General features: G+C 45.8%; 1 protein-coding gene across 6 annotated transcripts; it reads right to left on the reverse strand.

The window, feature by feature from the left end:
* Nucleotides 1-526: 526 nt before the first annotated feature.
* Nucleotides 527-23083, reverse strand: LOC147375278 (cytochrome P450 4A25-like). 6 transcript variants are annotated; one of them, XM_086387047.1, is made up of 13 exons: nt 22850-23083; nt 20109-20250; nt 19437-19481; nt 18886-19013; nt 17816-17940; nt 17312-17466; nt 16759-16865; nt 16484-16674; nt 16253-16386; nt 14498-14562; nt 14277-14353; nt 11288-11460; nt 527-697 (listed from the first exon to the last, which is right to left on the reverse strand). In XM_086387047.1, exons 1-13 carry the CDS (start codon nt 23042-23044, stop codon nt 669-671), a joined length of 1566 nt encoding a protein of 521 aa, XP_086243173.1. In that variant the 5' UTR covers nt 23045-23083; the 3' UTR covers nt 527-668. The 6 variants fall into 6 exon arrangements, with proteins under 6 accessions (XP_086243173.1, XP_086243156.1, XP_086243175.1 ...); XM_086387049.1 differs by lacking the exon at nt 527-697 and adding an exon at nt 10455-10930; XM_086387030.1 differs by having other exon boundaries at nt 16484-16865.
* Nucleotides 23084-23538: the final 455 nt, after the last annotated feature.

Raw genomic sequence — 23538 nt, forward strand, 5'->3', positions numbered from 1 at the left:
TGGATAAAACATTATACACACACACACACACAGAGAGAGAGAGAGAGAGAGAGAGGGAGACAGAGAGAGGCTTCCCCAGTGTCTCAGTGGTAAAGAATCCACCTGCAATGAGGAGCCACAGGAGACGCAGGTTTGATCCCTGAGTTGGGAAGATCCCAGAAAGGAGGGCACGGCAACCCACTTCAGTATTCTTGCCTGGAGAATCCCCATGGACAGAGGAGCCTGGGAGGCTACAGTCTATAGTGTCACAAGGAGTCAAACACAACTGAAGTGACTGAGCACATATATACATATATATAACTGGAATGTAATTCAGACATAAGAAAGGAAGGGAATCTGGCTATTTGTGACAACATGGATGAAACTTGAGGGCAATATGATAACTAAAATAAGTCAGACCAAGAAAGATCATCTCACTTAAATGTCTAATCCAAAATAAAATAAAACAACTGGACTTACAGAGAAAAAATTGGAGGTTGCCAGAAGTAAGGGATAGGGGTTAGGCAAAATGAATTGAGTCAAAAGGTTCCAACTGTTATTTATAAAATAAATAAATCCTGGGGTGTAGGAGATGCAGGAGATTCTGGCTCGATCCCTGGGTTGAGAAGATCCACTGGAGGAGCTAATGGCGACCCACTCCAGTGGGTTAGTCTTATGCTTTGTATCCATTATTTGCAATTTATGTGATGAGCAAGATCTGCAAAAAATAGGACGATCATTTAAAACTCTGCTTATATCTTTGCTAAATATTAGAAATCTAGCACGAACAGACAAACCATTCCTGACAGGCTACTATATATTAAAAAGGGAAACAGAAGTAAAGCCAATCTTTTGAAAGTTTTTTATATTAAATAAGTGACATCATCTTAACCAAAACAATAAACATTAGCTCTACTCCAAAATGGGTTTGTTAAAGTAGCAAAGCCTGATAATTGTGTAACACTTAAACCTTTCTATTCAGAGGGGCAATTCTTCTTAACAATATGTTCATTAGTAATGACCTGTTTTTAGCTGTTTGAGTGCTCCAGTGTGCCAAGTCGCTCAGTTGTGACCACCTCTTTGCGACCCCATGGACTATAACTCTCCAGGTTCTTCTGTCCATGGGATTTTCCAGGCAGGAATACTGGAGTGGGTTGCCACTTCCTCCTCCAGGGATCTTCCCGACTCATGGATCAAACCCGTCTCCTGCCGTCTCCTGCACTGGCAGGCAGATTCTTTACCACTATACCACCTAGGAAGCCCTGTGACTAGCTATTCCTGTTTAATTACCATAGCATTCCTAACATTAATGGTACAAAAAGTTTTAGGGTGTGCAGAACTTCAAAAAAGATCATTTTTTCTCTTCTGTGGAATATCAATACTAATTGATGAAGCTGTAAAATTATTAAAGAATCATTATACCCATGAGCTTCCTTTGTATTAATATTTATCATTGCATCAGTTTATTGCTTGCCTATATATTAACAAGTTGAATTCCTCTACCTATACCACATCCATTAATTAATATAAAATTAAGGATACAATTTATTCTACCAAAAACAAGTTAGCTCTGTACTCCATCCTAAGGTCAGGATTGGCCTCAAATTCAAAATATGCTTACAATAGGTACCTTAGGAGCAGCTGCGAGGGCAGGGCAGAGAATGAATTCACCCTAGAGATTCTACGGAGAGTATGGCCCTGCCAATATCTTGATTTTGACCCAGTGATATTGATTTCATACTATGACCCCAAGAATTATAGCAAAATAAATTTATATTGTTTAAGTCACCAAGTTTCTGGTAAATTGCTACAGTTCTCCTGCAAAACTAATATAGATAGGATGGTAATCCTTTCTCTGAATACCTCACACAATTATTCATTCATTCATAGTCATTCAATCACTCAAAAATTAATATCTTTTGAGTTCATGGTTTAGTGCCTTAAGACAGAAAATGAATTAGTTCAATGAAATATGATAAAGGATGCACTGAAGGAATGAATATTAGGCTTGGGCCACCTAGGGAAGGTGAAAATTAAAAACTGAAGATGTCTGGAGGATGGATAGTAGAACACAAGTTGGCAAACGCTAGGAAAATTTTCCATGTATTGGCAAATCAATGGATGTCATACATGAAAAAGCAAGGGGTGAGGACATCACCTTCAACTCAACACACCTCTCACTTTTCCCATGATTATCTCCTTCAAGGTCATATCAGAGGCCCATAACACAGAAAGTAAAACACCATACATTTCAGGAAGGATTTTTTGGAAAGCTTTCCCAAAGGGGCCCCATTTCCTATGGACGTGCTCTTTGAACTATTTAACCTCTTACTCCCAACACCCTCCTCCTTTGCCCATCCTCATGACAGGGGATTTATTACACAACCCATGAGGCCAGAGTTTTCTTTTTCCCCTAAATCCTGACCTCTGTCCAAACTCCAGGGCATGTAACCGCTTACACTCATTCTTCTCCACTTTCACCTTGTTCTTTGGTTGCCTTCCATCCCCCTCTGTGCCCCCACACAAGGACTCTTGGACCCTGACTTTTCCCCTTCACTTGGCTCAGCACTAGCTTTTCTGCCACAGCATAGGGGCAGTAAGGGAAAGAACTTTGAAGTGGGAGAAGCTGGGATTTGAATTCTGGTTGTTACCTTTTCCCTCCTCCAGTCCTTGGCTTCTTCTATGTAGCTGGGCTCAAAATGCTTGGTAATAGCTACTGTTGGTGAGCACCTCCTATGTTCTAGGCACTAAGGATAGAACATTATATATTTTATCTTACAAGGATCCTACAAGACAGATTTTAAAAATCCCCATAGTCTAGACAAGAAAATAAAGGCACTAAGAGGCTAGTTGCTTGCCCAGGGTCACTCTGGTGGTGAGAGGTAGAACCAGGATTCAAACCCAGGCAGTCTGGCTCCAGAGACTCTGCTGTTAACCATGAGCATAAAAAGATAATGAGTGTGTTGAGCTGCTGTCCATACATGAAAACAGCCTAATTTTCCAAGGGCATTTCATGTTTGATCTGTTTTCCAGTGATCCAAGTAGTAGGTTGTCAACTCCATGAACTGGTATAAATGCAGTAGTGAGGCTTCACTACTCAGGGCTGCCTTGGTGAGAAAGTGTTGGGTAATCTCTGTGGTTAGATGTAGCAATCACTGAAAATGATATTTATGGAGAATTTTCAATGAGCTTATTACAAAGTGAGACTATTCAACTGTAGAGTATGCGCTAAACTCTTTAAAAATTCTATGTTAATTGTAGTTACTATTTATTAACCAGTAAATATTTTTCCCTTTCATTTGGTACCCACCTAACCCAATCAAGGACTCCTTTAAAGTTGTCACTAAGCATTCAATGTCCTTATAATTTCCATAACCTGGACCAGAAGACAGTACTTACTGATGATCCTCAATAAATACTTCAGTTCAGTTCAGTCGCTCAGTTGTGTCCGACTCTTTGCGACCTCATGAATCGCAGCACGCCTGGCCTCCCTGTCCATCACCAACTCCCAGAGTTCACCCAAACTCATGTGCATTGAGTCAGTGATGCCATCCAGCCATCTCATCCTCTGTCGTCCCCTTCTCCTCCTGCCCACAATCCCTCCCAGCATCAGGGTCTTTTCCAATGAGTCAACTCTTTGCATGAGGTGGTCAAAGTACTAGAGTTTCAGCTTTAGCATCATTCTTTCCAAAGAACACCCAGGACTGGTCTCCTTTAGGATGGACTGGTTGGATCTCCTTGCAGTCCAAGGGACTCTCAAGAGTCTTCTCCAAAACCATAGTTCAAAAGCATCAACCCTTCAGCGATCAGCTTTCTTCACATTCCAACTCTCACATCCATACATGACCACTGGAAAAACCATAGCCTTGACTAGACGGACCTTTGTTGGCAAAGTAGTATCTCTGCTTTTGAATATGCTACCTAGATTGGTCATAACTTTCTTTCCAAGGAGTAAGCTTCTTTTAATTTCATGGCTGCAATCACCATCTGCAGAGATTTTGGAGCCCCCCAAAATAAAGTCTGACACTGTTTCCACTGTCTCCCCATCTATTTCCCATGAAGGGATGGGACCAGATGCCATGATCTTAGTTTTCTGAATGTCGAGCTTTAAGCCAGCTTTTTCACTCTCCTCTTTCATTTTCATCAAGAGGCTTTTTAGTTCCTCTTCACTTTCTGCCAGAAGGGTGGTGTCATCTGCATAACTGAGGTTATTGATATTTCTCCCGGCAATCTTGATTCCAGTTTGTGTTTCTTCCAGCCCAGCGTTTCTCATGATGTACTCTGCATATAAGTCAAATAAGCAGGGTGACAATATACAGCCTTGACATACTCATTTTCCTATTTGGAACCAGTCTGTTGTTCCATGTCCAGTTCTAACTGTTGCTTCCTGACCTGCATACAGATTTCTCAAGAGGCAGGTCAGGTGGTCTGGTATTCCCATCTCTTTCAGAATTTTCCACAGTTTATTGTGATCCACACAGTCAAAGGCTTTGGCATAGTCAATAAAGCAGAAGTAGATGTTTTTCTGGAACTCTCTTGCTTTTTCCATGATCCATCGGATGTTGGCAATTTGATCTCTGGTTCCTCTGCCTTTTCTAAAACCAGCTTGAACATCTGGAAGTTCATAGTTCACGTATTGCTGAAGCCTGGCTTGGAGAATTCTGAGTATTACTTTACTAGAGTGTGAGATGAGTGCAATTGTGCAGTAGTTTGAGCACTCTTTGGCATTGCCTTTCTTTGGGATTGGAATGAAAACTGACTTTTCCAGTCCTGTGGCCACTGCTGAGTTTTCCAAATTTGCTGGCATATTGAGTGCGACACTTTCACAGCATTGTCTTTCAGGATTTGAAATAAATACTTACTGATTTGGTAAATGAGTGAAATAGGGAGGAAGTGTAACTTGGACTAGTTAAATCATTTTCTTCAATAGACTAGGGTCAGTGTTTAGTGCCATATTTTAACAAATAAATTAATATTTTTATTTCAGAATTCTTCCTGGCTCAGGTTATAGGCAACAGAAAGGCAGAAGAAAGAATGTAGTCAGTTCCCAAGGCAGCAGCTTATAGTGATTACTGCTGTGGGGAGGTAACAGGCACTTCTTGTTCTCTGCATTTGAGAACGTTGGGTTTGATGCTGATGTGAGTTATCATATCTTGCTTACTTTTACGCTCATATAAAGACAGCAATTTCCAGGAAAAGTCTTTCAAGCCTAAATATTTGCTTGCTTTTCCCATGCAGTGGAAGTCACAGAACAATTCTGTTTGTTTTAGCCTGGGTCAATATGTATCACTCCAGTTGAAGCTGGCTTAAAACTCAACATTCAAAAAACTAACATCATGGCATCCAGTCCCATCACTTCATGGCAATTATATGGAGAACCAGTGGAAATAGTGACGGACTTTAGTTTCTTGGGCTCCAAAATCACTGAGGATGTTGACTGTGGCCATGAAATTAGAAGATGCTTGCTCCTTGGAAGAAAACCCATGACAAGCCTAGACAACATATGAAAAAGTAGAGACATTACTTTACCGACATGGGTATGTAAAGTCAAAGCTATGGTTTTCCCAGTAGTCATGTATGGATGTGAGAACTGGACCATAAAGACAGCTAAGTGTCGAAGAATTGATGCTTTTCAACTGTGGTGTTGGAGAAGACTCTAGAGAGTACCGTGGACTGCAAGGAGTTCGAACCAGTCAATCCTAAAGGAAATCAATCCTGAATATTCATTGGAAGGACTCATGCTGAAGCTGGAGTTCCAATACTTTGGCTACCTTATGGGAAGAGCTGACTCATTAACAAAGACTGTGATGCTGGGAAGGATTGAAGGCAGGTGGAGAAGGGGATGACAGAGGACAAGATGATTGGATGGCATCACTGACTCAGTGGTCCGGAGATGGTGAAGGATAAGGAAGCCTGGTGTGCTGCAGTCCATGGAGTCACAAAGAGCCAAACATGACTGAGGGACTGAACAAGAACAAATCCATATCACCTCTTTCTGCCTGGAATTAGATACAGTAATGAATCTGAGAAAGCGCAGTATCCTTTTCCTGTACTCTGCACGATGCTGGCAGTAAAAGCTGTAAAGGTTTTAAAGTGTCTCTTCAATGCTTACATAGAGCTTATACTTTCTAAAACACAATCACAACTACTCCCCAATTTACCATGTGTTATTAAGCTTGTTTTACGGATAAGAAAACAGGGATAGTGGACTTTTCAAGACACAAAACAAGTCATTGTCAGAATTAAGACCATCGCCTTAAATTTATAACTCCAGCTTTGCTAATTCCTGACTCTCATTCATTTTGTATCAGCTTGCTATGTGGTGCCATGGTGCCAGCTGCTTTCTCTATATCATCCTTTCTATACTCTCTGTCCTAGAACATACACCACCCTCTAGACAATCTCTCCAACCAAGTGTCTCAAATTTCATGGCTGCAGTCACCATCCACAGTGATTTTGGAGCCCAAGAAAATAAAATCTGTCACTGCTTCCAATTTTTCGCTTCTGTTTGCCATGAAATGTTGCAATCAAATGCCACGATCTTAGTATTTTGAACCCTGAGTTTCAAGCCAGTTTTTTCACTCCCTTCAGTTTAGTTCAGTTCAGTCACTCAGTCGTGTCCGACTCTCCCTTATTTCACTCTTATTAAGAGGCTTTTAGTTCCTCTTCAGTTCAGTTCAGTTGCTCAGTCGTGTCTGAATCTTGGTGACCCCATGAATCACAGCACGCCAGGTCTCCCTGTCCATCACCAACTCCCGGAGTTCACTCAAACTCACGTCCATTGAGTCAGTGATGCCATCCAGCCATCTCATCCTCTGTTGTCCCCTTCTCCTCCTGCCCCCAATCCCTCCCAGCATCAGAGTCTTTTCCAATGAGTCAACTCTTCACATGAGGTGGCCAAAGTACTAGAGTTTCAGCTTTAGCATCATTTCTTCCAAAGAACACCCAGGACCAATCTCCTTTAGAATGGACTGGTTGGATCTCCTTGCAGTCCAAGGGATTCGCAAGAGTCTTCTCCAACACCACAGTTCAAAAGCATCAATTCTTTGGCGCTCAGCTTTCTTCACAGTCCAACTCTCACATCCATGCATGACCACTGGAAAAACAATAGCCTTGACTAGACGACCTCTGTTGGCAAAGTAATGTCTCTGCTTTTGAATATGCTATCTAGGTTGGTCATAACTTTTCTTCCAAGGAGTAAGCTTCTTTTAATTTCATGGCTGCAATCACCATCTGCAGAGATTTTGGAGCTCAAAATAAAGTCTGACACTGTTTCCACTGTCTCCCCATCTATTTCCCATGAAGGGATGGGACCAGATGCCATGATCTTAGTTTTCTGAATGTCGAGCTTTAAACCAGCTTTTTCACTCTCCTCTTTCATTTTCATCAAGAGGCTTTTTAGTTCCTCTTCACTTTCTGCCATAAGGGTGGTGTCATCTGCATATCTGAGGTTATTGATATTTCTCCCGGCAATCTTGATTCCAGCTTGTGCTTCTTCCAGCCCAGCGTTTCTCATGATGTACTCTGCATATAAGTCAAATAAGCAGGGTGACAATATACAGCCTTGACATACTCCTTTTCCTATTTGGAACCAGTCTGTTGTTCCATGTCCAATTCTAACTGTTGCTTCCTGATCTACATATAGGTTTCTCAAGAGGCAGGTCAGGTGGTCTGGTATTCCCATCTCTTTCAGAATTTTCCACAGTTTATTGTGATCCACATAGTCAAAGGCTTTAGTATAGCCAGTGAAGCAGAAGTAGATGTTTTTCTGGAATTCCCTTGCTTTCTCAATGACCCAGCTAATGTTGATAATTTGATCTCTGGTCCCTCTATGTTTTTTAAACCCAGCTTGCACATCTGGAAATTCACAATTCACATACTGCTGAGTCCTAGCTTGAAGGATTTTGAGCATACTCTTGCTAGCATGTAAAGTTAGCACAATGGTATGTGGTCTGAACATTCTTTAGCGTTGCCCTTATTGGGGATTGGAATGAAAACTGACCTTTGCCCATCTTATGGCCATTGCTGAGCTTTCCAAATTTGCTGAAATATTGAGTGCAGTCCTTTAAGAGCATCATATTTGAGGATTTTAAATAAAGATACATAAAACATCATCACTGAATGTTACTAACCATATTTTTATAAAAAGGAAGATTCTGATGACCATATATTCAATATCTTAGAACTTTTCAGGCAAATTTAAGAGTTTAGTAAGACCAGCTGGTTGGTCCTAGCTGTACTGGTGAAAGCACTGAAGGAAATGGATGAGGTTGGGGATTCAAATTCCCAGGCCAAACTACACACAACTGACTGGAAGGCTTCAATATCTGACCTGAAAGAAACCTTTGTTTCCTGTAGCCACAGGGCCTCAGCCAGGGCTGAGATTTGTGAAAACAAAATCCAGAGTCTCATCCTGTCAGTGTCTGAATTACATGCAAATTGATTTCCCAATCTTCCGCCAAAGTGTGCGCCTTTATTGGGAAGTAATGGGAACCTGACGTTGGAATGGGGACATATGGGAAGATCCCAGGGAAGCTCAAAACATTAAAACCCTAAATTTAGCTACTTCTTTACCAACTGATGAATATATGTGTTCTAGTTATGCATTCCAGAACCAGAAAAATAACTTTAGGAGGGATGGGTATACAGCACCTCTAGGTGGCAATAACTGGCATGTCTGAGGTAAGGTTCTCCAGGAAAGGGTAAATGCTCTAAATTAAAGGCCAATGTATGGTGCTTTTTCTTTGTTTTTTTTTTTTTTTTACTTTATTGACTTTTAGTTGATTTGCAATACTGTGTTAGTTCAGGTGTACAGCAAAGAGATTCAGATGTATGCACTATATGCATACATTCTCTTTTTCAGATTCTCCTCCATTATAGGTTATCAAAATATGTTGAATAAGATTCCCAGTCCTAAACAGTAAAATCTTGATATTTATCTACTTTATATACAGTAGTGTTTATCGAATAATCCCATATTCCTAATTTATTCCTTTCTCCCTTTTTCCTTGGTAAGCTAATGCATGTTTCTATGTCTGTGAGTCAGTTTCTGTTTTGTAAACAAGTTCACTCATTTTATTTTATAATTTTTCTACACTACCTCTATTCCTGTTACTTATTTGTTTTAAGTGGAGGCTAATTACTATACAATGTTGTGGTGGTTTTTGCCATATGTCGACCCAGCCACAGGTGTACATGCGTCCCCTTTTCCTGAACCCCCCCACCCCATCTCTCTGGGTTATCCCAGAGCACCAGCTTTGAGTGCCCTGCTTCATATATTGAACTTGCACTGGTCATCTGTTTTACATATGGTAATATACATGTTTCAGTGCTATTCTCTCATATCACCCCATTCTTGCTTCTACCACATAGTCCAAAAGTCTGTTCTTTACATCTGTGTCTCTTTTGCTGTCTTCCATGTAGGGTCGTCATTACCGTCTTTCTAAATTCTAAATATATGCATTAATGTACCGTACTGGTCTTTCTGACTTACTTCACTCTGTATAATAGGCTCCAGTTTCGTCCACCTCATTAGAATGGACTCAAAGGCGTTCTTTTTTACAGCTGAGTAATACTGCATTGTGTATATGTACCACAAATTCCTCATCCATTCGTCTGCCAGTGGACATCTAGGTTGCTCCATATCCTGGCTATGGTAAACTGTGCTGCAATGAACATTGGGCTACACATGTCTCTTTCAATTCTGGTTTCCTCAGTGTGTATACCCTGAAGTGGGATGGCTGGGTCATACGGCAGTTCTATTTCCAGCTTTTTAAGGAATCTCCACGCTGTTCTCCACAGTGGCTATACTAGTTTGCATTCCCAACTGAGGCATTGTCATTTCTGTCTTACCCTCTGGAGAAGCTCAGTATTTACAAGTGTCCTGAGGGGCCTGGCTTCTCCCTGCTTGGCACCCAAGACTTGTGCCCAGCTGGTTCCTCCCAGGCCTCCTGCACACACACGGACCCACCCCTTGTGGCATCTGAGGAGCCTGCAGGTCCTGTCCATGGGGAAGGGCTGCCAGGGGGCTAGTGACACAGCCAGTCTGGGCTCTTCTCAAATCTCTTCTGGGGTGAAGGAGACCCATGTGCCTGACCAAGTCTGCAAGTCTTCCCTGCTCAGCACAGGGTGGGCGCTGGCTGGGCCCCTCTATAGATGTGGTGAGAAAGCTACCACAGAAGAAGAGGCAGGCTCCTTCTCTGACAGGTGTTGGTGTGAGCTTTTTCCCTCTGAGCCTTAGGTGACAAGGCCTTTCTTCTGACTCAGCTGTCATGGGAGCCTCAGGCGCCAGGCAGGGTGTGGGGCTTGAGTGACTCCAGAGTGTGAAGCTGCAGGGGGTCTGGACACGCTGTCCTTGCTAGGGTCTCGGCCCCATAGAGCAGGTGTTATTCCCCTCCTCCTCCCCGCTGTTATTCCCTCCCCTTCTCTCTCTTCTGCTTCATCCAACTCCGTTCAGACAAGACACACACATTCCATATGATATTGTGCACTTTATCCAGGGACGGGGAAAGAGGAAACCATGTGAGTGAAATGGAGGTAGACCCATCTCACACAGGAGAGAGCAGTGGCCCAGGGCGAAGGAATCACACAGGATTTAACAGGTCCAGTGATGGCTCCCCAGGTGTTTTTGTTCTAGTTCCCAGAAACCCAGAATAAGCCTGTTTGATCTGAGTTGCCCAGGTAAGCACAAAGTCTTGATGAAAGAGAAGGTTATATGAAGACAGAAGCAGAGGGACATTTGAAGATGCTGCTGGATTTGAATGTGGAGGAGGGCCCAGGAGCCAAGGAATGCAAGGATTGCAGCTCTAGATGCAAAAATGGCAAAAAGCAGGATCCTGTACCAGGTCCCTGGATGAGGGGTGAGTCAACATCTTGGTTGTGTCCAGGGAAACCCTTTTCAGAATTCTCACTCCAGAGCCATCAGAGGATAACTGTGTGTTTTTCTAAGTCCCTAAGGCAGAGACAATTCATTTTACCATCAAAACAGAAGTGAATACAGGGACAGACAGGCAGGCAGAAGGGGAGAAACACAGGTGAGAACAGACAGACTGGAGGGTATTGGGTGATGAGGATTCCGGTAGACAGTGAGAGATACAGGGGGTCAGAGACAGATGGAGAGACAAGCAGATAGGGAGCCTGGAGAAAGGTGAGAGAAGGGCAGCAAGTCAGCTGAGCAGGAGGCAGGAGATGAGGCAAGCTGGCAGGGGGGCAGACAGAAGCAGGAAGTGGGCAAAGGGGCAAGGACAGGGAGAGTGACAGCAAGACAGGATGGCGGGCAGGGGCCCTCAGGGCTTGTCCTTGTCCCCACCTGGATCAGAGAGCTTCCTGAGCTGCAAGTGGATCCCATTTTTGGATCTCAGCACAATGACTGGCATGGGCACAGGGACCCTGGAGGAATCTGGTGACAGCTCAAAGCGAAGCAAGGTCAGGGCCACGGCCACCTTCAACTCATTCATGGCAAACTGCTTCCCGATGCAGTTCCTACGTTCGGAGATAAAAAGGAAGTAAGCAGAGGCTTCTAACCCCTGCTGAGCACAGGGAATCAGGGCTCTCCTAGAGGTGGCCCAGCCCTAATCCCTTCCTTACTCAACACACTGAACTTGCCAGCAAAGCTCTCCCCCTGACAGATGACAAAGCCCACCTCTCTAAGGACTAGCTCCTAACTCATACTCCTGCTCTCAGCAGGAAAACCTGGGGAGCATCAGTGCTCTAAACCACAGAGTCAAGTCAAGTGGATCAAGACTGTGAACTAGTACTTTATTCACTCGTCCACTGGCAATTCCCGGTTTCAGGTCAGCCCAGGGCACTGTAGGGGCAGGGCAGACAGCCTCTCAGAACCTTACCACCTACGGTGGACAGACAGGCTGCCCAGTCCCCAGAGATGACAAGACAGGGCTGTGCAAGGAATCAGAATGGCAACAGGGAGGCTTCCTGGAGAGGACAAGGGTTAATGACCCTGAACCTACTGGACCCATTCCTTCCCAGTTAATGGTCTTGCTTCCTGTCTCCCTCAGTCCCTCAGTCAATCTACCTTTGGAATGTTCCATTCTAATCCAAAAATGACCCTCCTAACAATCACTTGGGCTCCTCATCTGGCCTTTTCAGCCTCCATTCCTCCCCTTCCCTCTAAAGCCCCAGTAGCTCCAGGCCTGCTATGTTCCGCATCACAGGGAGCACATGTCCCAGTGCCTCAGCGGCATCACAGCCCTCTCTGGATTCTTCCTCACTCATCTTGAATCTGTCCCTCTCGTCTTCCCGACTCAGGGACGGTTGAGGTCCCCTCCCCTCGCCTCTGCCATCCTCATGCTCAAGGCTCCATCCAGTGACTACCACCCTCACCCCCTCTGCTGGCTGCACCTCTTCCCACTCTGGACCCTCAAGGCACCATGGGTGTAACTCAAGGACACAGCACATCCAGTGCCCAGCATAACGCTGGATCCTGGATCCTCCACAGTCTGCTCAAGGAATGAATGAGTGAAAGAGTGGATGTGTGAATGATGTCTGTCTTGAGGAGACATGTTGTTGACAGTGAGCCCTGGGGGAGGACAGCGTTATCATCCCTGTGTTCCCATCTCCTAGCACAGGTCTTTGCACATGGAGACACGCTTAATACATACTTTCATATTTAAACAATAGTAATTGAATTGAAAACAACTCAAGTGGAATCAGAATATAAGAAATATTCAGTCTGATCTAGGAATCAAGCTGCCAAGTCCCTTGTGCCCTCTAGTAGCAGCTGAATGACCTGCAGCCATGTCTACAAGGAAGGACGGGACCCTTGTGTAAATCAAATCCTAGAATCAATAAGACAGTTTACTTGAACACTGTTCTGTAAAGGTTGATTCATCAACTGAAAGTTTCCTAGATCTGTACAGTCAGAAAAAAGTTGCTTCTACTAAGTTACAAAGTCACTGTAGTTACTATTTCAGGGGAGGTTCTGTGCCCTTTAAGATTTTCACAGCAACCATTTAGGAGTGTATCAGTCAGGCTAACAGCTATTTCAAGGGTGCTTTATGTTTTACATGCCATAGATTTTTCAAATGCATGTGTCAAACACAAAATACTCTCCCCCATGTAGGGAAAGAGCAAATTAGCCAAGATGGCATTGTCAGGCGCTCTCTCCCTGCGGTCTCTCACTGTCGCCTCAAGGTTTGTAATTAATGATTATGGAACAGCTAGACCACGTATAGCACTGCGTATGTGTGTCACATGGTACTGGCTTGGACTCTGGCTACTTTTGTTATATAAGCTCCACCTGCAAAAGGTCAGGGGGCGGTGTGTGGTACGCCTTTATGAGTTTGACTATGAAAGCCCTGGTTACTGCTGCATTGGGGCTACGTTGGAACGACATCATGGTTATATTATATGAGGTTATGTTCTAGCTATGTTACGGTTTTTACAGCTGCTGCTACGGCGGCTGCGTCAGGACAGACAGAGCTGTGTTATGGCGGCTATAACACAGCCAGGAGAGAATAAACGTGTCTGCAGTTCCTACGGCTCCTCCAGTCCTCCTCCAGCCTCTATCCTGGGTTCAGCAAACAGTGTGAACAGTATGAACAGTGAGAAACTGGCATCATGAGCAGGATCAGCAATAGACTTCCCAAAGCAGGCTTGATTGTCCTCCACTTTAAAGTTTTTCTTACTAACATTACTCTGTATAATCTGGGACTATGGTATGTAAATTCTGCTTTTTAATAAATAATTTTGGCAACAGAAAATATATGCCATGGTTATGTTAATACACAGTCAAATCTATGTCGGATATACTGCAGGAATTGAGAACACACTCATTGACTGTGAAACTTTCTTCAAACTACAACTGTAACTGATCACATACATGACTTGAAGCCTCAGGACATGGAATTCCCAATCCAGACAAGCACGCCGAATACAGTGAGGGTGGACAGGTGAATTAAGCAGAAAGACAGTGGGCTGACTAGGAAGGTGGCAACAGAGAAAATCATCTTTTAAGGTGACTGAAATTGTGCTAACCAAATGTGTAGTTTAAATTTCATGAAGACCTGTAATGCTCAAATGTCATACTCCTAAAGTGAGGAAAACACTGGATACTTTGGATTGGCCACTGACATGGAAATGAGGTCAATCCTTGTGGACAGTAGGAAGTCAGTGTCAGAGTGGAGGGCCCTGAAGACCTTCTTGTACATGGAGACCCACGCCTCCTTCTCAGCACATCAACAGACAAGGACAGAACTGCATGCTCCTCATATGAAGGTAGACAGTCACACACATCGGGTAGCAACCAGTGACACTTGCCTCCCCCAGTACAGAGGCCTCACCTGGATCCTCCTGAGAAGGGCAGGAAGGCATGGCTGTGTCGAGTAGAACCTGGTGCAAACCGAGTTGGGTCAAACACCTGCAGAGAGAGCACCAGGGTCAGGACATTTGGGGTCAAACCCCTCACATGAATGCACTGGGGGATAAGAATCCCAGAGAGGGAGCAGGGGAAGGGTTTGGTGTCGAGAGAGCATCCCATCTCCTCCTCCCACGTCCATCGTACCTCTGGGTTTGGCCACACCTTCGGGTTGTGATGAAGCCCATAAATGGAGAGGGAGACTAAGATTCCTGTGGGGCAGAGGAGAGAGAGAAGCCTGATGGTCCCATAGTGCAGGGGATGAGCGGCTTCACAAAAGTCCTGGGAGCCATCATGGGAGCACCCCCGGTCACTCTGAAAGAAATGATGCTCTTGCAAGACAGGTGGGCGGGGCATGACAAAGCACATGATCACAGATTAGGGGTAGGTGACCACAGCTCAGGATTGAGAATTAAAAGAACTGCAAGGTTACACTTAGGAGCAGCTCAGGTGACAACTCACATTTATCAAGTGCCATCATGAAGCTGGGGAATGTGCAAGAATCATTTAATCCTCACACAAGCACTCTTTTGTCCCCACAAGCCCATGAAGCACCTGAGCCTCAGAGAGGTTAAGGGTTGGGTCTATGATCCCACAGTTAGGAGGGAACAGGGCTGGGATTCAGACCCACTGGGTGCTGAGTCAGTGGGTGGCCTCCAGCCATGGCAAGGCTCAGACCTCATCATCACTTGCTCTCTGCCACCCAGCAGAGGGCACCTCAGAGACTAGAGCCTCTGACCCATGACGGTGGAGTCTTTTGAGCTCCCTCTCTTATTTACACCCCATATGGAAGCACCATGCCTTCCTCTGCTTCTGCCGTCATGATTCAAGAATCAGAATTTTAGGCTGTATTATAAGACTGCACAGAAGGGTCAACATTTATTTGTTGAGCTTTGTTGCATTCAAGTTTTGTGTCAAACATTTTTTCTTTCAGTAGAAGTTAATTACTTTTCAACAGTGTGTTAGTTTCTGCCATACTACAGTGCAAATAAGGCAGTTATGTATCTATATATATGGAGAAGGAAATGGCAACTCACTTCAGTATTCTTGCCTGAGAAATCTCATGGACAGTGGATTCTGGTAGGCTACACTCTATGAGGTCACAAAAAAGCCAGACATGACTTAGCAACTAAACAACAGCTATATCCCCTCCATCTTGCACCTCTCTCCCCTTCCCATTCCACCCCTCTAGGTCATTTCAGATAATCAGGCTGGGCTTCCTTTTATATAGCAGCTTTCCACTAGATACATACTAGTATTTTACACATGATAGTCTATCTGTGTCGATGTTACTTTCTCAAATCATCCTACCCTCTCCTTCCCCTCCTGCATCCACAAGTCCATTCCCTATGTCTGCATCTACATTCTTGCTCTGCAAATACGTTCATCAGCATTATTTTCCTAGATTCTATATATACGTGTGTGTGTTATTATGCAATATTTGTTTTTCTCTTTCTGAGTGCTTCCCTCTGTATAACAGGCTGTAGATTCTTCCACCTCACTGCAACTGACTCATATTTGTTCCATTTTATACTGAGTAATATTCCATTGTGTATACGGACCACAGCTTCATATCCATTCATCTATCAGTGGACACCTTGGTTGCTTCCACGACCTGGCTATTGTAAACGATGCTGCAATGAACACTGTGGCACATGTGCTTTTTGGATTCTGGTTTTCCCAAGGTATATTCCTAGTAGTAGGATTGTTGAGTATATGGTAGTATTAATCCTAGGATTTATGGAAAAGCATTTTTTAAAACTCATTCAAACTACAGAATAAATATTATCTTCAGGCAGACAAGAGCCAGAGCATCCTGGAACTGGAAATGCACAGGTGGATTACTGGTCTAGCATGTGGTCCTACAGAGTGCTTAGCTGAGTGGTGAGGTGAAGTTCATACCTGCAGGTAAGGAGCGTCCATCAGGGAAGGTGATGGGCTTGCTCAGCTCTCTGCTGATGACTGGTACTGGTGGATAAAGTCTCATGGCCTCCTTGATGCACATGGTCGTGTAGGGCATCTGGTCCAGATGGTCCCTGAAAGGAAGCCCATCTGAGGGCAGGCAGGACTGGACAAACACGGATTCTCTCTAGTTCAGGTAGGACAGGGCTCTTCCATCTCCAGGACGCTCACCAGGTGATGGAAGCACCATCGGCGAGGAGGCTCTGGATCTCTTCCCGACACCTCTGCTGATGTTCTGGGTGGGAGGCTAGAGCATAGAGGATCCAGGAGATGCCACTGGCTGTGGTGTCGTGACCCTCAAACATGAACGTGTCCACCTCAGCACGGAGGTCCTCGTCAGACAAGCTGCTCCCATTCTCCATCTGTGGAGGCAGGACCAGAGTGCAGGGTCTGCCCTTCCTGTGTGCTTCCGCCCAAAGGCTCAGGCCTCTCCTGCCCACACTCACTCTGGCAAAGAGGAGGATGTCCAGGAAGTCCAAGTGCCTCCTGCTCCTCACCTTCTCCAGCTCTCCCTCCTTCTGCAGACGAGCCTTCCTCTCCTTGATCACTGCATCTGTCCCAGAGCAGTGATTTCCAGCCAGAACTGAGCACTCTGGGCAGTTCAGATTCTGCACCCACCATAACCCCATTTGCCCCTCAGGCCCAGTTTGGTGCCAGGTGGATGAGGGTGAGGGTGAGTGTGGGACTGGGTGAGCATGTCAGGAATTAGAGTTCCAACACATTCTACTCTAGACGGGAATCCCAACACTAGCACAGCCCTTGGGCCTCTGGCTGAATGCTGCTTGGATAGGGTCTCACTCAGCCATCACCAACATGGGGACTCCTGTAACTCCCTGTTCAACACCTGACTCCCTGACCTCTGGGTTCCCAGTCCCTGCAGCAGGTGGGTCTGTGCCAGCTCCTGAAGAGGAAGCAGAAGTCTGGGATCTGCCTAAGGGGTCAAGGCCAGGCCATGTGAGCCTGATGAAGGTGGGGGAGCAGCCCAGGAAGGAGGGGAACCTGTGTGTTGATGGGCGAGCTGGCAGGCCCGGTGGTTCCAGTGGCCTTCAGGGGTCAGCCTGTAGATGAGGTCGTTCTGGTGGAAAGCATTCCGCAGTCGGGAAATAATCAGATGACTGACGTCCTTGATGGCCTGGATGTAGGACTGGGAGTTCCTGAAGGGAGAGGATGCAGAAGAGGCTGGAGGCGAGGGAGGCGCTGACCTGGAGAGGGTCAGATTCCTCAGGTAACACCGAGGCATTGTGATTTCTGCCTCATTTCCCTGGAGCCCTCCCCCTGGAGTCCTTTACAGGTGTCCTGAGAGGCCAGGCTTCTCCCTGAGCAGGAGTCAGGGACCTCTGACTGAGTCAAGGGTGGTCTGGGTGGAATTTGACCGTGGTGCATGTCTCTCTGTAGAATGTTACTTCTTGTGTTGATAAACATCCACACTGCCCTTACTGCCTCTCAGGTAAGTCCTTCCCATTCGGGAAAACAGGACCCTGCCCTTGAAGAGCTGTCACTGACCTGTCCGTCTGGACGCTGCCCTGTTGGCTGAAGGCACACTTCATGATGGTGTCCAGGGTCATCAAGGAGACATGTCCAAAGATCTCCAGATGTGAGTCCTGGCTGACGAGCTCCTCCCACTTGTCCTGTGGAGGGAGGAGGCACTGGCCCTGCTCTGCTCCCCTAGAAGACCTGTGCTGCCAGGTCCAGGCTTTCTCTCTGTCTCTACATCTTCAGATGAGATTTCTCCATTTTCTAAGTAGACATGTTTTAGCAACTTAGGCCTGTAACACCCGTGTGTAATGTGATGCCTATTTTTTCTGAATCTTTCTTATATATGCAGTTATATTCTCCTCTAATATCCTAAGTAATTCTGAATATTTGGAATAATTTATGAAAATAACCACTTTTGGCAGAGCAGAAAGCATAGTTTCTCAGGCGACAAAGGGAGAACTTCTGTGTCCTGATGTCAGATCTGGACAGGTGATTTCCAACACAAGGAAGCAAATATTTCAAGGCAAGGAAAAGCTAAAATGGCTCTAATGGGGCATGAGCTACTCAATTGCTTTCGTTCATCTAATGTTAGCTAAGAACAGGTGCTACCTGGTCTGGATCAGAGGTGATGTTTGTGAAGACCCAGCTCTGTGAGTGTAGACCCGGACTCATTTCCTCTTATGGATGGCTCAGTGACATGCAAAAGCCATGGAACCCAGGCCAGATCCCACTTGTGTGACATCCTGGGATATCCACTCTGCCTCTGCAACTGTCATTGTCCAGGCCAGCCAGGGCCAATTTGAGCTGACCTCCTTGATCTACTCCCCTGTGTTCAAACATGGAGATGGGAGAAGAGTGGACCCTGAATACACTGTGGCCCTATTTCTCTTGGTGAGGAGAAAAGTATGGATCCAGGTTGGTGCCTAGATGTTCCTCTGTCCCACCTAGCTTTAATGAGTGCTGTCTCCTACTAAGTCATGAGTGCATCATTCTGGGTGGCTCTATTCAGTAGGTGTCTGAGGGACGTAAGTGTCTGATAGTGGACTTTGTCAGCTGTCCTGGATTCTAGCGCGTATGGTGACAAGCGATGGACTCACCAGCATCACTCGGACAGAGTCGGCCATGATTCCCACGTAGGGCTTCAGGATGTCATAGTGGAAGGCTGGGGTCAGCATCCGCCGGTGCTGGAACCACGTCTGCCCCTCCAACAGCAGCAAACCTGTCCCTGGACCACAGATGGGTGTGTATGGGAATCGGAGAGACTAGGGCCCTCTTGGGAGGAACCAGGGGTGTCAGGAGAAGTCTCCTCATGGGCAAGGGTCAGCAAGGCCAGTACACTTCAGGGATGTGAATTTCCAGTATGTCTGTCCATAGCATGTGATTATGATGAAAAAGTGTAAGAGGGCAGGTCATAAAAGAACTTATTGAAAAGTCAGGGAACATTAGAAAAGACTGAGAATTGATGAAGAAACAGCTAGGCTTCAGGAGGGCTACAGTGCCATTACAAAGATTGGTGGAATTTTAGAAAAATGAGGGTTGATTCAGAGCTGAGGGTTCCTGACTCCTGTTCTTCTCCATTTACACAAAGAGACTGCTCTTGGTTAACCTAAAGGGTGGGTGGTTGGCAGTTGTATTTAAATGCACTTACCAATCCAGGGCTTCAGGCATCTGTAGGTAACGTGAGCCTTTGGGTCTGAAAAGTAAGGAGGGAAGATGGATGGGACCAAACACGGAGACAGCCTCTAGAGCAGCTGAGGTCTAGACCTTGGCTCCCTTCCCTTCCTGGTGCTTGCCAAACGGCACTCACTCTGAAGCCACCACCCACTTGCCTCCCATCCCTGACTCTCTGTCCTGATAGTCACTGTGGTCCCAGGAAAGTAGACTCAGTGTTGCAGAGCAGAACACCCACAGGACTAAGATGGTGAGTTGCCCTGAAACATAAACTCTGTTCAGTGCCATAGAATGAGACAGAATCTGTGATTTTTCTATAGTCAGTGGTGGTCTGGCCATCTCAAGACCCAGGACAGGCAACAGTGAAAGGTGCCCAACCTAGGACAGTGTGGACAAGGAATTGGCTCCAGTCTGGGATCATTTCAGTTTGTTTGTAAAAAGAAAAAAAGACGTAAAAGAGAAACCAGCCCTCACCAGGAGTAAAGCATTTATTAATAGTAAATAATGTTGTCCTATCTGGCTTTGGTTGGGAGGGTGTTTGGAGGAATTCAGGCCTTGGCATCTGACGTGCCTGTGTCTTCTGGAATTTCACACCCAGGGGCATGTACTCAAATGGAAGATTGTCTCCGGCTGAGGGTTTCCCTCTCACCTGATCTCCCCAGGACCATCTTCATGTAGTCAGGGTCGTAGACCAATAACAAGGCCCTCGTGCCCCACATCCAGCGAACACAGGCCCTTGGGTATTTCTCTACCCTTTTCAGTAGGTGTGGCAGCTCGCCCTCCTCTTGGTACTGTCACCAAGGGAAAGACAAGTCAGTGACTTCTTTCTTTTAGTTCCAGAGCAGGAGTGGAGGTGAAGGCCTGCAAGGGCACCAGGTGGTCACTCTGCAGCCATCAGCAGAACTAAGAGTTTAGAACGATTTCTTCTGACCTGGAATCTCATCCAACCTTGCAGGCTGTCCACCATTCTCCTAAGATCGGATTCTGTCCCATGTCAAGTAGAGTTATGGGCCAACACTACAAACTGCCTACAGAATCTTACATCAAAGATAATTCCATGGCTTGTGAAACATTTGGAAATAATTTGCACACAGTGACATAACTTCTTGAGCAATTTATGATAATTTGTATCACTTGGTAGGCTTCCCTGGCACCTCAGGTATTATGAATTTATCTACAAAGTGGGAGACCTGGGCCGATGCCTGGGTTGGGAAGATCCCCTGGAGAAAGTAAGCAAGTTTTCATATTATTTGGTTTATTTATAGAAGAGATAAATATTTTAAGAATTTAATGTATACATTAGTTTCATTTGCCATCCTGATCATATATATGTTTGATGTTATCCCAGCATACATTTAATGTATATGAGTATGAAAGAATGTTTGGAATGTGTTTGGCTAAGTGAAAAAAATTAAATATTACATTGTGTGTGATATAATTTTCCATCTTGAGTGTGTGCACAGTTGTAGGTCAGATTTGGCATGTACACATATGAGAATGGTATTGAAATAAGATTTTGATTGTGGAGTTTTGATCTCATTTTCGTTGACTAATTGTCAGAAACTTTTGTGCACTTTCCGTCTTGTGGTGGAATCTTTGTACACCCCTGAGTGTGGACCACAAAGGCCTTTCCTTTCTGAATTTGCCCTCTCTCTTCTTGCCCTGACAGGCTGGCGATTCCACAGGACCCATTGCTCTGCCCCCAGGATGCTGCTGCCAGCGCTTCCTGCACTGGGTCCACCTGCTCATCTTCCGTGTCTTTGCTCAAGTTCTTCCCTCTACCTGGTGGCCTGTCATCTTTACCACAGAGCAACTGCCTCTCCTCTACTTTGGAGACTCAGTTTGTTTTGTTACCTCTGGATTTCTGGTCAACAGTTGATCCCAGGCAAGTTCCAAATAGTCACATCATCTTTATTTCAATGGCTTCTGTGTAACTCAGATCAAACCCTCTACACTTTGGTATCTGACCTCTACCAGCATCTTTCTACCATCAAGACTCACCAGCTCTGAGGCAAATTGGCTACTTTGGGTCACGTTCCTTCACTGAGCTTGTGTTTACTGAGCAGCAACTCTGTGCCAGACACAGACTGAAGGCACTAAATTAGGCAGCGGCTCAAGATGCTTGTCTGTTTGTGGCCTGAAGGCTTGTGAAATAGACTGAGAGAGCAAGTGGCCATAAGCGGAAGGCATCATGAATGTGTGATGGACAGAAGACAAAGCCTATGAGGAAGCTTTGGGGAAGGGGGCCTAACTCAGACCTGGATGTTAGGAAGTCTTCCAGCAATTGCTTTTTCTTTGGCTCCTAATTTACCAAGATGCTTTCAGGATAGAAACATGAACCAGAGGCAAGGTTTCCCAGAAGAAGCTCATCGCTATATCTTGCAGAGAGAAATAACTAGTTAGCACTGACTTGTGGGAAGGACATCCAAGGGAAAAAGAGTGTCCTCTCTACTCCTGGGAGATTCAGGATGAAAATGCCTTGGGCCTGGAACTTGTGAGACACTTATAGGAGGGATGAGATCATTCCGGGGAGAGGGCACATGGGAGCCAAGTCCCAGAGGCTGGAATGCACAGGCAGGGGGAAGGACCTTGAGTGACCTGGGGTGCAGGAGATTAGGAAGGAGAGGGGAGAGAGGTACTGGGCCAGCCTGCATGGGGCTTGGGCTGCTTCTAGTTCTTGTCTTTGGCTCCACTCTGCTCTAATCGTGCTGCTGAGAAAGAGAGACCTCAGCTCTCTGCAACCTGTGATTATATCCTAAAACTTGTTTAAGCCACAGACCCTTGGTGACCCATTTCCATGTGGCCCCTGACTTTGCTCTGAGCTCCCCCACCCCCAGGCTTTGGTGCCGGTGCTGGGTGGGCTGGTGCTGCCCCTCCCAGCCTGCAAGCTGCTTCTTTCCCTCCTGCCTGTCCCTCCACACAATGGACTGACACCGCTCTGTGCAGGCTCTGTTTTGGGCACTGAGGGTGAGGAGGATTACAGGCTCAGTTCCAAGAGCTCATAGTTCAGAAAGACGACACCAAACAGGCAGTTCTCCTCACTTGGCCCCATCATGGGAACTTTGCTCCTGTGTGTGGCCTCTGGTGTGGGTTTCTGGCACTGACCTTACCGGACTAGAAAATCCCTTAGTCTGAATGAACCAAGCCACTCTGTCTCCACACCTGACATAACCCAACCCCGCAGGTAAGCCTCTTTTCCTGTGACTTGACACATTCTTAGATTCCTGTCTGTTGTCTCCACACACAGTGAACCCACGGGGCTGATCCATCAGACTGGACATCTGTGCTCTCAGGAAAGCACAGGGCCAGGTATGAACTTGCTGAGTGTGACCATGCTCTAGATCTCCGGCCCTCCCGACCCTCCCAGTCCCCCATCCAGCTCCATCCTACCTCCCACTTGTGTCCACAGAACCAGTGGGAAGGAGGAGATGGGAAGTGATGAAGGGCTTTGAGCAGCCACTGTCTGCGTAGGTAGAGCTGTGCCGCCTTGATCAGAAGCAGAACCAGGCCGAGCAGGGAGACCACCTGCAGGAGCCCGGAGACACCGCCCAGGGCTCTGGAGAGGCTCAGTGCAGAGACACTCATGGTGCAGTGGCTTCTGGATCGCTGACTGTCCCTGACTGTGGCTGACCTCCCCTGAGCAGCCAGCCTGATCTGGGAGGATGTCCCCGCCCACCTGGGGGAGGGTGAAGGTGAAGGCAGAGCTCAGACCTGGGCCTCCAGATTTGCTGTTCTTTTTTTTGGTTTGTTTTTCTTAAACCAATCTCTCTTTTGTTACAAAATGTAGGTATTATGAAGAGAAGATAATATTTATAAATTGATTTGGGATCTGGGTTGTTCTAGGATACTGCAAACTATCACATTCTTACATTTTTGAAACCTTTAGACAGTTTGAAATAAAAGAGAAAAGTAAATATTTTTAAAAGCTTCCTGACAACTGAGTCCCTTCAGAGTTCTCCTGAAACTATCACACATTGATAATTGGCTGTACCCCAATAAAAATTGGGCTGGTGGCACAGAGGGTAAAGAATCTGCCTGCAATGCAGGAGACCCAGGTTGAATCTTAGCCAGGAAGATCC

This window comes from Bos grunniens, chromosome 3 (genome assembly GCF_055505025.1).
Source record: "Bos grunniens cultivar Pamir isolate PY7600 chromosome 3, Bosgru_T2T1.0, whole genome shotgun sequence".
Taxonomy (NCBI): domain Eukaryota; kingdom Metazoa; phylum Chordata; class Mammalia; order Artiodactyla; family Bovidae; genus Bos; species Bos grunniens.

Bases quoted from the DNA above. Each gene is read 5' to 3' on its own strand.
- LOC147375278 (XM_086387030.1), bottom strand. From the start codon at position 23,044: ATGAGTGTCTCTGCACTGAGCCTCTCCAGAGCCCTGGGCGGTGTCTCC. The intron at 17,941-18,885 runs GTGAGTCCATCG...CTCCCTCCACAG, and splicing joins ACTCTGTCCGAGTGATGCTG to GACAAGTGGGAGGAGCTCGT. The intron at 16,387-16,483 runs GTGAGCGTCCTG...GCTTCCTTTCAG, and splicing joins GATGGTGCTTCCATCACCTG to GGACCATCTGGACCAGATGC.